General features: G+C 39.5%; 1 protein-coding gene across 1 annotated transcript in view; it reads left to right on the forward strand.

Annotated features, from left to right (window-relative positions):
- Positions 1–16,934, forward strand: part of LOC113059310 (RNA-binding motif, single-stranded-interacting protein 3) — a 142,724-nt gene that overhangs the window by 12,775 nt on the left and 113,015 nt on the right. The window contains exon 2 of the mRNA XM_026227713.1: positions 16,155–16,312. Coding sequence (XP_026083498.1) covers positions 16,155–16,312 — 158 coding nt within the window. The remainder of the gene's footprint in view (positions 1–16,154; positions 16,313–16,934) is intronic.

The raw sequence follows: 16,934 nt of genomic DNA on the forward strand, positions 1-16,934 counted from the left end.
CGAAAACAGTGGGCCCACGAAGGGCCTACACTACCCAGTATCCCAGGGTTTTACCCTTCATGTCCTTTTGTGCTAGAATGCCTTTATTTGAAATGCTGGCCCAGACTTTTCCCTCTGCATCGAGATTGTATTTCCCAATGCTGGTCGTCAAGATGAGATGCATTTAGCTGGCTAAAGTGGTGCAAGGCACAAATAAAAAAAAGTATTTTATAGAAGCACAAGCGCTTTCATCTCACACTGCGTAAACCAGAAAGCAGAAGGGCCTTTGGGGGGAGGATGTTAAACTTTAAAATGTCTTTTAAACTTTCCGACACTCGCATCTGTATTCCGCTACAGTCTGGCTGACTTCCATCAGCTTCCTTTTCTGTCAAAAAACCATCTTGCACTTCAAAAAATAAGGTTAGACACACAATAGTCACAGTCTCTGATTGGGGTGTCATTATTTCTGCAAGAAACAGAGGGATGGCTTGACAAATAGGTGTGAGAGGAGAGAGGACACGGGGCATGTCAGGGACGGCGTGCTAATGGCAGTGCGGACACATTCCAGAAGAGGACGTGTGTATCTGTGCACCACACACCAACTTCACACTAATCATCTCACTCAGGCCTTAATGACCAACATTTGTTTAAAGAAAACAAGGATACCCGTACAAGCCAATTAGAGAGTGTATTGACATTCATGAAGGGATGTCTTTCTCTCTTTGTCTGGGTGTGTGGGTGTTTGTGTGTCTCTTTGAATGACTGTGTGTTTGTGGGGTTCGGTTTGAACTTGCGGACGCCGGCAGGCAGGTCAGAATGAGAGGTCGGAGAAAGTCTTGGTACACAGTGACTCTAACTCTCCAATGCTAATTAGACTGCAAATGTGCATGAAAACACACACACACACACTCACACACTTGAATGCAGTACATCCTAGGCCTACTAATGAGCCTATCACTGTCTAAGAGCAGTATCTCATATCTCTCTCTCTCATGCACACACACACACACACACTCACAGAGTTTAATGGCCTGCTCACTTACTGGCCTCTCCTCCCAGATGCACAACACTCTCAAACCATGCAGATGGTCTGCTGGAGGAATTCACAGAAGGCCAGTGACTGCAGCTCAACCTTGGCATTACACAGAGCAGGAATGAACAGGTCTGATAATGGAGACATATGTACAATATCAACATTTAAAGTAATTCTGACATTTATTCACCTTTGTGTCATTCTAAACCTGAACGACTTTCTTTCTGTAGTGGAACTGAAAAGTTGAATTTCTAAATACCCTGCCTGGGTCAAAGTGAACCAGTACATGAGCTGCCAAGTTTGATACTGATAAATAAGCATCAATAAATATAATCTATATGACACCTTTGTGTGAGGTTCATACTGTAATATAGGTAAATTGCAAATAGGCAAATTGATTCAGATAAAAAAAAAAAAAAAAATTCACAAAGACACAGTGAAACTGATCAAGTCATTCAGATTTAAAAAAAGATCAAGAATCATTAGTATGACTGGGTTTGTTATTTCTGGATTCGAATCAGTTGAGCCAGTTCACTAACCTTGTCTGAATGATTTGTGTGTGAATCGGACTGATCTGGTTGTCAAGTTCAACTCACCAACTCAGTGATCCGGTTCCAATGGTTAACATCATACTGGCTTCAATAATGGCTCAAATTTGGGGTATTCATTACATCAAGCTATTGTACCGTATGTCTTCATGACAAATTTAATGTTGAATAAATGACAGATTTCACTTAAAGGTGAACTATTCCTTTAAAACACAGTATACCAGCTGTTGCCAGGATTGCCTGTATAAAATACCAGAAATACCATTTTCAAAAGGCACACTTTTGTACCTAAAGAGTCCATATTTTTAGGTACATATTAGTACCTAAAGTGTTCATACCACCCCAGTGACAGCTTTTTTTTACCATTTTTCTAAAGGTGTACTACTGCATTAAACTTCAAAGAATATCACAGTATACAATTCATGCTATTCGTCAAGAAAACCATGGTATAGACAAGCAGACAGAAAGACAGAGAAATATATAGGCAGACAGACAGGTAGACAGTGACAGATTTATCAAAGAAAGAATAAAACAGAGGGATATAACATAAGCTCTACTCTTTACTTTAAAAGGAAGGCCACAAGCTCTCTATCTCCCACTGCCAGCACAGTTCGTCCCCTAAACTCCTCAAACTTGAACTGAGCTAGGTTTGCATAATTCAGCAGGGTGGGCAAATCCAGATCTACAGATTATCATGGCCGACAACACAAAGGCACATGAGAGCTAGAGCAGAGATGAAAAGATAAGCAAACACACACACACACACACACACAGACAGAGAGAGGGTATTTCCATATCTGTATCTTCAATATTGATTATGTCCTTTCATAGCCACCAAAGGTGCTGTTTGCACACAAATTAGAGCAATTAGGTCTGTTCGGGGCCACACTTCAGATTTCATACAGCTTTCAGTCAGGTTTTAAACTTTTCAAACCGCACTGATGTGCTGTTTGACTTGATTCTCTGTCATACCGGCTTGATAGTCTGTCATCTCGTAGCACACACTGCCAATCTTTTTTTTTTTTTTTTTTTTCACTGCCTTTTAGCTTTTCAAGCAATTCAGTTTATTTAAATTTTGCCAAAGGATCTTCTTCTTTTTTTTTTTTTTTTTTTTTTTTTTAGAGAATTTTATTAAAGGACCTAATGGAGGACGCTGTGCTTCTGTTGTTTACAGAAAAGAACCTGTGTTACCCGAGGCAAATCTAGTCTCCAGAGCGGGTTTTAGTGTAATAGGACAGAGAATCTTCAAAGCCGAGAGTTCTCACAGGCGGCAGCTCTGGTTTTTGCACAAAAGGAAAAGCTTCCTCTGGTCCCCACAGATGTTATCTGGTCAAATTGGTTCTGGACTTTGTCAAGAGTGTGTTCCTTTTTGAGTATACTGTGGGTGTCTGTTGTAAATAGTAATACCTCACTGTTTCCACTGTAGCACTGGTTTGTGTTGAACATTGACTTAGGAATTAATCTAATATGTGGAGAAGGTCAGATCATGGACGGCACACTGTACTGAACAGATTTCAGATTTTGTGGGGCTGCAGCTTTTTGTATCAAATGTTAATGAGAATAATTATCGCATAAAAAATTCCAGTCTTAAAGAAACAGGGCACCTAAAAATGAAAACCCATTTTGTTCCAAACTGTGCTATTGTTGTTCACATGTGAAGAATGCTTGAAGAATCTTCATGCTGTGATTAGTTCATTAGTTAGTTCTGTTAGGACCCAAAATCCTAAAAAAAAAAAAAAAAAACACCAGCAGTCTATATATTTTTTTATGTCACTATTTGTCTTGGTGTATTGAATGATTTTTTTTTCTTGTTTATAATTTAAACCATTCAGTGAAGTGAGACAAAATACACTAAATATGCATAATTTGAAGATACACTCTTGTAAAGCAAGACTTCGGGCCCTATTTTAATGATATAAACCCAAAGTGTAAAGCACACTTTTTCTTTTGCTATTTTAACGACTGAAAAATGGTCCGTGCACCAAGGTGCATTTTTGCAATGGGTTGTCCCTATTCTCTTAATAAGCAAGGGGCGTTAACGTTCAAGAAACCAATCAGTGTCAACTCCCATTAACTTTAAGAGCGAGATGCGCTCGCTCCATGGCGGATTGCTATTTACATTGTGGAATATTTGTGTGATGCACATCCCTGTGTGTAATAAGCAAAGTCAAGGCGCACTGTGAACCCGCCCAGAGGCGCAATTTCTACCAACGCACTCTTTAAATAACAAAAAAATATTGCGCCATTGACTTTAGACTTTAGACCAGGTTTGAGTTGTCTATTTGACCAGTCTATTTTTTACACACAGTCACACCTTTTTTTTAAACCGGTAAGCCCATGGGCGGAAATGCATTTTCTAATTAAACGATGTGGTGCTGGATGGGAAAATGCGAATGGCGCCAGACTGAAACTAGCAAATACACTTACGCTGCGCCTTGCGTCGCATTGCGCTGGGTGTATGATAGGGCCCTTTATATCTTATGCAGCTTTGCCCCTAAAGTATATTCATTTTATTTAAAGTATTTTAAAGATATTTTAACTGAAAATAGTTTATTAAGAATACAATTTTGTTGTGTGGTTCTATGAACTATCCAGATTTTATGGTTTATAAAATTAAATGCAGTCATCAAAGCAAATGGTGCGGGTTGTGGCCTCTGGTTCAGGTACAACAGTATGAGAACTGTCTGACATGCAAAGGTGTATACTTTCCAGTGCTTTGGAGTGAATTCCTTGCAGACTGCAGACACAGCTCAAGTTATTCTAGGTAGGTTTAAATTTCAAATTCATTCTCTCTCTCTCTCTCTCTCTCTTGAGTGGAGCGCCGCTCTCTCGACCTCATGTTGAGCCTGCGTTACTGGAAACCAGCTGCAGAGAGACTCCCAGAGGTGTGTGTGTGCCAGGATCACCCCTTACCACCAATTAATCTGCACAGTCTTTTGAAAGAATCAATTATTAATAACAAGAGGTACTTCACAGGGGCCTACCTCTGATGTACTCTCTCTCTACCCCCTTGTGTCCTTTTTGGGTCCTTTATCTCTCTTTCTTTCACTCGGTCACCATTCCGAATCATTTATGCATCCCTCCCTGTCTCCATCCTGCCTTCTCGATGCACGCAGGCCTTTCTTAGGTAACACCGCTGCATTCCAGAAGAGGACAGTGATACGACTGCATTGTGCTAGACACGCAGAGCTGTAGGAAAATCCCCACCCTTGCTTTAATGATGTTGCAAGGGAACAGCATGCCATCTACTTTGGTAACCTGATCAGCGCACGCACGTAAGTGTGTATGTGTGTGTGTGTTTGTACTGCGAGCTGGTGCACTCGAGCTCTTATGGTGCAGTGTTCGACTAAACAGCACTATCACGCACGGCACAACTTCTAATGGGTCTAGCGGAAAGACGCCTTGCTCAAGACGCCTGTACCACAATTGGCACTTAGACAGTAGGAGAGACAGCGAGGGCCGGTTAGTATGTGCTGGCAATTGCCTGCGTATACCGCACGATTGTTATTATGCACAAATAATTGGATTTTTCTTTTTTGTGTGTCATTCTATTCCCTTCACTCTCAGACTTTTCCATCAAGCGTTTAAAGCAGACAGGCCACACTGACATTACACCGAGACTCAACCCTGATTATTTGTAATGAATGATCACACTATGTCCGGCAAACACAAATATCTCAACAGATAATTTGATTGAGTGGGTGGACAAACAACATGGAATTAAAAGACAGAGAGAATACTGTCCATCCCACCTCAGACTGTGTTCATAGACTGAAAAAACACAAGCAGTCAAGGAAGAAAAAAAAAAAAAATCTGTCATTATTTACTCAGACAGGAAGGTGGAGGTGCAGCTAATAATTTTCATTCTGCAATCTAATAACAGCGTAAATGATATATTCTAATGTGACATCCTGTTCACTTTATATTATGCATCCGTTGTACATGTGTTCAGTGTGTGGACTCCACATGGGCTAACAGATCATCTTAGCTTGCTCATGTCCTACGCATGGACCACAGCCACGTTCTTGAGTGTGTGCTCTGACACAGAAGCACCCTTGTGGATCTCCCGTCAGCTCCACCAAACAGCGCCCACACGCCCACACAACACTACATGTGTCACACAGCCGCAGGATATGCACACATCTATGATGCTGGACTATAATGTAGCCATGTTTCAAATCTGAAATCATCTAATGTAATTATTAATATAGCAAAAATAATGACTGTTTTCAAAACACTGCCACTGGTCATCCCAACGGGTGTCAGGCTGGTCGGAATGCTCAAACCAGTGGGGTCAAGATTTGGCTGGTTAGCATGACCATGTAAGCCTCTGCTGGTAAATGCTGTAACTGCAAAAAAACAAAACATCTTTTTGAAGTGATGGATGTTTGAAAGCCATGTATTAGGAATTTCTTTTACAGGTAGCATTTGTCAATAAATATTCATATGTATATATATTTAATTTATAAAAATAGATTTTATTTGTAATTAAATGTATATAAAATATGCATGCGTATATTTAATACAAAAATAGTATAAATGTAATTTTTTTATTTAATACTTATGTTGAATTAAATACATATTAATGCATTGAATGTACATATATATTTACTGTAACATGCAAATATTGCACTATAAGCAATTAAAAGTAATTGCTTATTTGTATTTGCATTTTAAGCTGGAATTTTTGCATTGAGAAAAATGACACACTGTCCATATTTGGTGCATCGAATTTCAACAGAAAATGGTTGTATACCGTCTAGCCTAAAGGATCTCTCATCCTCTTCAATATAAGGAAGGGGAAAAAAGGTTTCATGGCAATTTGATATGGCTTTTAAATCATTACTAGCACAGAGTATGTCTTGATCATCATCTGCACGGCCAGCATCTGTTTTGTTCCCCTCTTCCTCTGTTATCGATCAAATCAGGCTCCAGCGTTTAGTGGACTGATAAAGGACTAGGTATGAAAATTGATTAATGGCTGCTTCAATGTCACTCGTATTCAGTGACCATTTGAAGGAATATACTCTGGCCACAGACTGGCTATCTCTCTCCATCTCAATGTCACCATTGAGCTTAGCTGAGGTTTCTGTAACACCCAGAGAGCGTGACATTGAGACATGGATCTGTGCTTTTTTATCATTTATTTATGTATTTACGTCTGAAAGAGCATGGAAATGCAAGGCTATATGGAGGCCTCAACATATAGATGGAATTTGGAGACCACACACAGACGCAAACACACATACACACACTTACTAACATGATGTGATAACATTTGATGATGTGTGATTAATGGAGTGCAGAGCTGATGACTCAATGTGGAGGGAGGCACAAGGACATGCGGCATGTAAGACTCTTTATCATCTATGTGTGTGTGTGTGTGTGTGTATGTGTGTGTGTGTGTGCGCGCGCTCTGGTACAGCAACTGTAGAGAAAGACCAAGAAATCCAAAATATTTGTTTGCTTTGTTGAATGAATCCCATCCAGTGGAAATTTCCAGGAGCAGAACCTTTAGCCTGATACTTTACCATGTGCACGCCACTCTCAGTGCTGAATAAAGAAATTATTTCATTTAGCTCGCCTTCATTAAATCACTGAAACATGGATGTGACCCCCAAACCCACCCAGCTGTCATGTGATGTTAATTAACAGTGGCTGGTCCTCAGACAGAATCTGGGAATGAAAAAAAAGAGGAGTTTGGAGACAGGAATGGGTCGAGTCCGGAGTCCTTGGAAGCCCTGCTGCAAAAACAAACCTGACGAAGGAATTTTAACGAAGGCAAAGGAAATGAGCTCTTCTCGAGCTAAATGAATTGTGTACGACTCTTGACTAAAAAAGACTAATTGACTTCCTCAAATTTTCCTCAATTTTTAATTTGAACACTAATGCATTTTTTAAACTTAATTGTATTGGTGCAGCAATTAGCATAAAGGCTATGTAGAATATTGGTCTACAAAAATACATTAAAAAAAAATAACCTGCTGACTGAGGTGACAGACTTTAAAAATAACATTTTTGAACAGCGATCCCACTCTGGCAAGGGCCGTAATTAATTTGACAGACTGTGGAGAAATCATGACCCAGTGGCTCAATGCTTCTGGTGAACAGAGACATTTCTAATTGATTGATAGGACCTCACCATGTCCTCCACTTTGTTGCTGGGGCAACAGAGGTTGGTGGACTGCTGCTGCCTGCACGGCTCTCCGAGCGGTCTGGTCTGAAGCGAGCAGCACATTCGGATGTTAATTTCGGCAGGAAGATTGGGAGACGAGGGGAGAGAATGCTATCAGACTGTTTCTCGTAACAATACAAGAGGAAGTCATTCTCCGATTAAAATGGGCTGCCGCGGATTTGCAAGCTTCCATCTCCCGTTCATATGCAAATAAGCACACTCTGATTGTTTCCTCGTATTTGAATGTGCTGCGCTTGCCCCTGAGGGGCCGGGGATTTCGCGGGTCATGAAGGAAGAAGTATTCAAATAGAGAGACATCTGCTAATGTAGTCTACAAATTAACTCAGAATTTGGTCTCAATTCCAGTTGCGATTAAATCAATGCAAACTTTATTTGAAGTTTTCCACCTCTCTGGGAAAAAAAAACAAGACACAAAAACGGACAATTAAAACCTGAGCCCCTCTGCATTCGCTTTTCCCATACTGTATATGCCAACTTAGTTAAAACTTGACCTCAGTGAAGAAATAGGCGGGGTGCATTTTGAATACATTGAAGAGAAATTAGCATGTATCTGCATAACAAGGAGGTGGTGATGGTTATTCATGCGTTGCAAATACTCGAGAGGTCGAACAATTGTGGTGAATAATCCTTTAGTGTCATCACAGGGGATCCACAGATGTGAGCTGATTCTGTGCGGGATGAGGCGCAGATTGTCATATGTTGCGTAGGCGGGTAAGTTTGATTGCAAACTGAGTGTGAACCTTTGCTTGCTGTGCTGTCGTGAGAGAGGCTGGTGAGGAAGATGTTGTTAGTGCTGTCTGGGCGAATGTTTGTGTAACTCGTTCATGACATTAATGGTGCGTGGGCCTGACGTTAACAAGCTGGAGTGTGGTTAGGTGTCTGGAGCAGTGTGTTTCTTCTAAATTAAAGCCAGCTTATTTGTCCTTACATTCCTGCTGACAGAAAGAATTATAAAAGGTAAAGACCGGTGCTCTGGTACCTGTTTAGTCTGTGTGTGGCCCTTTCCGCTTTGTAGTTTCTCAAAGGGTCAAACGTGAAAGATGTGAGTAATAAAGTATGTGGGAGGCAAGTGAACATCATTATTCATTTTAGATAGCTTATCTTCAAATATAATGCATGTTTTCGAACAGGTTTCCCTAACACTATATATGTCTGACATTAAATGGCTAATCCCGCCCCCAAACACACGCTATTGGTTGATCAGTTGCTGTGATGTGAAAACAAACAAAATTCTGAAAGCACCAGAGAGCCACAGCATTTCAACTTTTCAGATGACTCAAATGTCAAAGTTCAACTTTAATTTTACCAAAAATTTACTTTTCTTTTCTTTTTTTTTCTTTTTTTTATAAACATTCTGGCTGTGAACAAATATGGCCATATCAACACTGACCCATTCTCTGCTCCCCTTGGTTACTATTGCTAACTCAGACAAACTTTACACAATTATTTCCAAAAAAGGATTTAACTTGAGATTCAGTAAATGTTCTCATTTGATATTATTCTTACATGGGGCATACAGAATTATGGAAAAGCTAAAGCATTTTATCTGCCTTTGTTCTCTAAAGAATCTTTTAAAATTACGCTGTAACCTGATTAAAAGCTGCAGAGAAGTAACATTAATTTACTTGAGAGCAAATTTAGTTGTTCTTGCTGATGTTATAAACTCATTTGGGAATGAGGGCCAAATCCACAAGCACTTCTAAAGATTAATTAAAGATTTGAAAAAAAAAAAAAAAAAAAAACATCTATACACAAGGGTACCTTGTGTAACTATATTATAAGAGACCCAGCGACAATATGGTGTTCTAGATTTGGATAATGTCCATAAAATTATTATCCAAACACATAGCCTCTCCATAAACATACATGGAACAAAGAGCAAAAGCTTGTCTGAGAAAATGGCCAACAGTTGTGGAGTGAAGGGTCAATAAGTCCTTCTATTTCCACCAGTTTGACCCGTTCAGGCCAATTAATGGAGCAGTTGCGAACATAACAGGCGGGATTTATCCCATTCACAGCCAATAGTGCTAAAGAGGCATTGCCTCATCACATCACTTTTAGCCTCTTTCTTGCAGGTACTCCTACACATTCATGCCATGATTTAGGATCTAATGAGACTAAAAGCGAGGGGAAAGTGATGTTGCCTCCCCCTGAACTTTCTCTTAAACAGTGTTATTTCAGAAAAAAAGATTTGATAAGATTCAATATTTACAGGATAATTAGATAGTAAAAGGAGGCATTGGTTTCTGGGAAAAGGCCTATGATGGATGATACTGACATGACACTTTCATGATGTATGACACTGATTATTGACATGCTCACTTCCTTCAAGTGTCCTTTGTTTGAGTCACAAGCCAATGACATTCTCAATGTCATGCCTGCGAGGGCAAACTTTTATCATTTCATCAGAAATGATCGCTTTCTATGTCTCCAGCACAAAAGAAAGCTGTAAAAGCAGACCATCCATTTATTTCATACCAAATTCTGCAATTCAAAGAGGTTATAATGGTGCATGTTATCGACTTTGAGCTTTAATGGCAGAGAGCACTCAATGCCCACTTGCACAGAAGGCTTAAAGCTCGCTCACTCCCTCTCTCTCTCCACAAGAAGTCTCCCTCCTACCTTTGCTGCAGTAACTCTAACATATAGATCTTCTTGAGAGCCTAATGGGCTAATGCATGTGGTAATATATTTATGGGTCAGATAGAGTCATGTGTTTACGTACGCTGAGTGTGTGTGCATGCACAGAGTGTTTAGTGTAATCTTTAGGGCTTCTTCAGGCCTCCGCTGTCCGGATGCAGGGGATCTCAAACCCTTTCCCTAAATAGCCGGCATTCTTTCCCCTGTCCCAAGGGGCCCTGGGGGTTGAGTTGAGGGAAGGAGAGCAATGCTCGCCGTGTCCTGCTCTGGTCCCTGTGACGGCAGGGTCATGGCGTGTACTATCGATCACTACCGTCAAGAGCGAGGCCAAGTGCATGTGTGTTTGCTGTGAACGCTGTCTGCGGAACAATCCAGATTGTTATGGAAAAGCTATGAGACCTTTCTTCCACATCTGTGGAAAATAGTGGCAAAAATCATGGCATATTGGTCAACGACATCATGCTCTTTCCATTGTTCAATCCATGAATGTTTGAAAAAAAAAATACATAAAAAATGCATTTACACTCTCTGAATACAAGTTTTTGATTCCTGTCATAAAACTTCACTTTGAAATATTTTACAAAAAGCCAGAAAAGTCAGGGTGATACAACTGATGTCATTATGAAGAGAAAAAAAAAAGCCTCATTAAAATGATAACATTTTAGAAGTTTAGCACATTTTTCTTTTGCTTGTTTGTTTTGAAAAACAAATCAAAACAATATTCTAGCAAAACTGCTTCACTGTTTATTAATATTTAAACAAAAACAAATTAAAGTCATGGTTGTGTTTGTGAAGTCTCTGAAAAATAATTTAGATAAGATGTTTTTATGATAAAACCAAGTGAGTTCGTATTGTAGAAATAAGTCAGTCATGTGATGTGGCTCCCCCCAAAATGTGCAGGCCTATAATTCATAATATATCTAAAGAAAAAAAAAAACACATTTCTAAAAACGTAAATTTTAAACTAGATTATAAATAAATATATTAATAATACTTTACCATGGATGAAGCAATCACTCTTATAAGTCATTGACCCATATCACGTGCAGTAATGCATCAATATGTGAAAACAAGGAGTATTTTAAATGAATGCACATGAAGTGTGTGCACCCATGTACATTTCCACAGCCCAAGCATAATCACAGTGATGGAGGCAGGGGTTAACTCCACATACTCAGCAGGCAGCGCAAGAAAGCTGACCTGATAGAGGTCAGTCTCTCTCTGCGAACAACAGTAGAGGAGAAATAATGAGAGAGAGAGAGAGAGAGAGACGGACAGAGGGAGGGAGAGTGGTTGGAGGAGAGAGGAGGCAACCATTCGAAACCCATTTTCGAGGGCTCTCCAGGAAGTACTAATTGTTTGGCGACTGGAGTACTCTTTAGGGAAATGAAGGCTATCTGGACATGCAGCAAGGAGATAATGTGTGTGTGCACATCACTCAACCTTTAATAAAGAGCAGAGCCTGGCTACGCACCGGCCAACCCTGGGATTCAGAGGGAAAGAGGGGAAGCAGGAGGGAGGGAGGGATTTATCCATAGTAGAGGAGGGGGCGGGGGAGAGGAGGAGAGGGTTTACAGAAGCCAGTCGGAGGAAGAAGAGGGCGGCTGAATGGACAGATTACAGTCATAAGAGTGATAGAAGGCAGGGATGAGAGAGAGCAAAAGACAAAAAGAAGAAAGGCAGGAATTGTTTAATTAGCAGACAATAGCTGATTTCCTATTCTCTGGAAGGCTTCTTCCTTTTTGCCACTTTGACTGAAAGCTTCAGAATAGAAATGGCTAGAAATGATGGGAGAGTAATAGAACAAATGATGCAAGCCAGACTCAAACCCATGCAGACTGAATGAGCACTGAAGCTAAACAGCATCCACTAATTACTAGCTATAGGTAGGCTTATATTTAGTTGTATTAATGATATATTTTCAGATATAAAGTTATCAATGATTTTAATTGCTTTTTATTTGGCCGTTACATATCTTAAGGAATGGAGTTGGAAGTGTTTTCTGACTCAGCTATTTATTTAAAATATAAAGGTAAATTTGAACTCAGAAATGTTCATCCCAAGTGACATTTTACATGCTTAAATTGTCATACAATTTTTTTTTTTTATAAATAGATACATTTTATATATAAACATTTATATATATTATATAATATATATATATATATATATATATATATATATATATATATATATATATATATATATATATATATATATATATATATATATATATATATATATATATATATATACATATATATTAGGGCCGGGACTTTAACGCGTTAATTGAGATTAATTAATTACACAAAAAATAACGCGTTAACTAAGATTAATTAATTACAGAAAAAAAAAATTCCCGCATTTTTAATAACTTATTTTTGCACCGCGGAACGTTTCTCACTGGACGCGTTTCGGCGGGACCGATTATACTGAAGCACCAACTAGCGTTCGCATCATAGTTCGCATATCACCGCAGCAGCACGTCGAGCCTCAAGTATCACCTAAACGCAAAACATATAGCAGCTAGCGTGGACTTTACACTTTATGTTGAACTATGTATTATTTTGTTGGTGCAACAGTTTATGTTGAGCTCTTTATTGTTTTGGCCAAGGTTATTGAGAGTTGGACTTAGTATGTTATGGCCTCTGAAGCAACAGAGAGATGTTTTCTAATAGTCAGGGTTTCCAATGTTCTGAATGTAATTGACAGTATTGTGTATTACGTAAAAAACACTTTACAGAAGGTTCCAGCACCTATAAGCTTCCTGAATTTCTGAGATGTACTATTTCTAAATTGTTTCTAAATATGCTATTGCTACACTTCATGGCAAAAATTGCACTGGTCTGCTAGACTTGGTTGAACAAAAATAAACAATATTTTGTTGCTTAAGCTTATGTATTCAGTCAATATTCAATGGTATACTATACATCCATGTGAAAAAAATTACTTCTCACTGTTCTCAGGTCAAATATTTATATGCGATTAAAATGCGATTAATTTCGATTAATTAATTACAAAGCCTCTAATTAATTAGATTATTTTTTTTAATCGAGTCCCGGCCCTAATATATATATATATATATATATATATATATATATATATATATATAAATATGCACACCCCACTAGGCCACATCAACAAATTATGCTGTAAAAATAATTCTTACCAAAGCAAAAACAGTTGACATATCTCAAATGTAAATGTTACATGTGCTAACTTGTTTCAGACAACATATGTGTAGCATAATAGCAAATCTGACATCAGACAATTGGTGTCCCAGGGTCTCCTCCCTTAAGTTAAGTACATCCAGTAAAAGCTGTGTAACTGAAATGGATTTGTTAGCATGTGTGGCAATAGAGACGCCTAGAATATGTGTATGTGTGATTGCTGCTGGAGTCTGTTTTAAAAGCAACATCCTCTCTTTCTTTCCCTCTAATCCCATTCTGTCTGATGGCGAAGTGAACGCCTTTGACGTTTCAAAGGCTTCCCCCATCATGACTCCTGACACACTACACACCCTGACACGCTATCACCCTGCCCCTGACAGCTGCACAAATTGGCTGAAAGAGGTGTCTGTGGCGAGCACTTTGATCAGCCAAGCTTTTGCTCTCTTGCGCTCGGTCTGTCTCCATCCTGGAGTCGTGTTGCAGAGGCCAGGCCCCCGATCTACTGAGGAGAACCGGGCCGGGTGGGTCTGATAAGCTTCCATTCACAAAGGAAGATTTTGTGCAGACAAACCATGTGTGTGTGCGCGTCAGACATGCATACGGTGTGTATAGTTTCTGGGAATCAGGTGTATTTATTATATCCAGATTTCATGTTGGGTTCTGGAAAAGTAAGACAGCTTTTAGGACAGAACTTTGTGTGCATAAGTGCTGGGGAATATTAGGTTAAAAAGTAATGCTATACAACACATTATTACATATTTTGAAAAATAATCATTTTGCATCACAAAATGAAGATGAACAAAACATGACATGAGGATGAGTAATTAATGACAGAATTTTCATTTTTGGATGAACTGTCCCTTTAAGAGTGCGTGTTTGTTTACTCTTTGAGCTTGCAGAAATTTTGCATTTAACTTACTATTTAAAATTTACAATTTAACTTGCTAACAACAATTATGTATGTATGTAATTGTTCATTCACTGTGCTTATGCCCAACATTCTCATAATCATAGAAATCCCCCTACTTTTTTAGTTGGAACATGAGGTTTATATTTCCCTCTAAGCACATGCTCACAGTGTGTTTTTATGGCAATTCGTCATCTTCTATTCCCTGTCTGTGTGTTGTAGGCCTATTCCTGAGTATTCAATGGGTTCATTCATAACTGTAGCCTGAGGCAGGGTGTGTGAATTATATAATGCAGAATCTATTCTAGCCTCGATAGGCCCGTCTGTCTGTCTGTCTGTCTCAACGTTTGTCTGGAGGAAATTGCAGGCTGTGGGGAAGTTCAGGTAATAGATTAATGCCAGGGGAGACTTGCCAGTATACAGCACAACTGACAGCAAATGATTATCACAAACACAGAGAAAGCGCAGGCCAGACACACACACACACACACAGTCCATTACATAGACATCACTAGGAAATTGCGCATGCAAACAGATAAATAATAGCTCTCATACCGCAGTCTAACTGTCACAGTGGTGTTTCTATATCTGACTGCCATGTCTGTCAGGAAATACTGAATGCACAGTGTGTATGCAGTCTAAAATCCTCACCGAATCTTCATCAGGGAAGATATCATATTTAAACCAGTGGCTGTGTGTCAGAACACCTCGGGGTATTGCAGAGATTGCCTGGGGACCTCGGAGTGCTGTCTGTTTGCCCCGCACAGGTTGCACCACCCTGAGGCTCTGGGGAAAGGTCACTCTGTTAAAATCGTGTTCTGGGGTTGGGGAAACGCTAGGGTATGGCATTGAAAAAACTCAGTATGGTGGTGGAGGCTACAGGCTAGGGTGTGGCCATATGGAAATGCCGCGCCTGATTTAAACTGATGCAAATTAAAACAAACTGTGAGGGATATAAGTCAAATTGTAAAGAACCGGCTGACGAAGATTTAGCTGGCAAAGCATCTGAAATATTCCAACATCCAGACTGGAGGCGTCTATGCTCCAGGTGCACTGCGCATTAAATGGACCAAACAATCAGCACGAGGCCAGACTTCAGTAGTGATGGGTGGATTAAAAATTTACATTTCAATACTCTTGGTATGGATAGTATCAGTCTTCACATAAACATATATCGATCCTAATACAAACAGTCATGAGCTTTGCATATTCAAGAAGAGAGCAGGGTTTGCCAGGGCTTGACAGGGTAATTTCTCTTAACTAAACAACGACCAAAAAAAAAAAAGTATTCATTTTTTGTGATGCTGAGTATAACTCACCATTCAGAGGCCAGGGCTAGAACTCTCCGTTATATTAGTATTACTAAATGCATATATGTGGTTGCAAAACAAATTACAAGACAGATGCATTGTTCATAAGGTGTTAGAAATTGTTGAATGGACTGTAGATCTCTTCCTCACAGCCTTGTTTAATAGTAAATATAGTGTCGACTCTCAATAAGGCTCATAAATTCATCTCCTAAAGGCATGTTTAAGCTCACAGTGGATAGAGATGCACATTAGATATTAATTTGTATCTTTCTTTCTAAGTCATGAGATCTTGCTATTCAAAAATGAATATTACAGTAATCTAATATAAATCATATACATTTTTAATAACAACATATGCCTTTGTCTTGCAGCAGTCATATGCCCCGCCCCCTCCTCCCATGGCTCCGCCCAGCCCCAGCACCAATAGCAGCAGCCATAGTGCAGCGGAGCAGCTCAGTAAAACCAACCTGTACATTCGGGGCCTTCCACCTGGCACCACTGACCAGGACCTCATCAAACTCTGCCAACCGTAAGTATCTTTTCCCAGATGTCCCCTATCTGTCACTTCCTGCTTTCCTCTTTCTCTCTGTCTTAACAGGTGTGTTGTTCTATACACCTATATCAGCAGCCGCTCTATAGGCGACCTATTTATAGTTGCAAAGACATAGGTACCCAATGCAAGGACTCATGCAATCATGTAAATCCAAGAACAGGAGGTCACAGGAATATATATATGTATATATAAAAAACACCGTGTGGTTGTGGAGAAGAATATAGCTCCATAAATGGTGATGGCAAGTGAGCATCATTAGAATGTAGGGAGGTCATTATAAAATGCTGTACAAGAACCAGGGGGCAGCTTATATATTCTTCTTCTCTGATGACTCATGTAGATGTAAATCTTGTGTGGGGGCTTTCTGCCTTAATACCTAAGACATTTACTCCAGCTCCACGACCTTCTGTGAATATTTCAGAATTTCCTGATTACACCCATGCAAATTTGACCATGAAAACATGGATCTGGGGTCAGCGGTTTCTAAGCAACGTTTAAACCAAGGACTGCTTTGTCTTCTGGACCCTACACAGAAGAGTGCAATTACCAGGCTGCAGCTAGTGCCCAGAATTCATTGTGATTGTTTTTTTTTTTTTTT

This window comes from Carassius auratus, chromosome 41 (assembly GCF_003368295.1).
Source record: "Carassius auratus strain Wakin chromosome 41, ASM336829v1, whole genome shotgun sequence".
Lineage (NCBI taxonomy): Eukaryota > Metazoa > Chordata > Actinopteri > Cypriniformes > Cyprinidae > Carassius > Carassius auratus.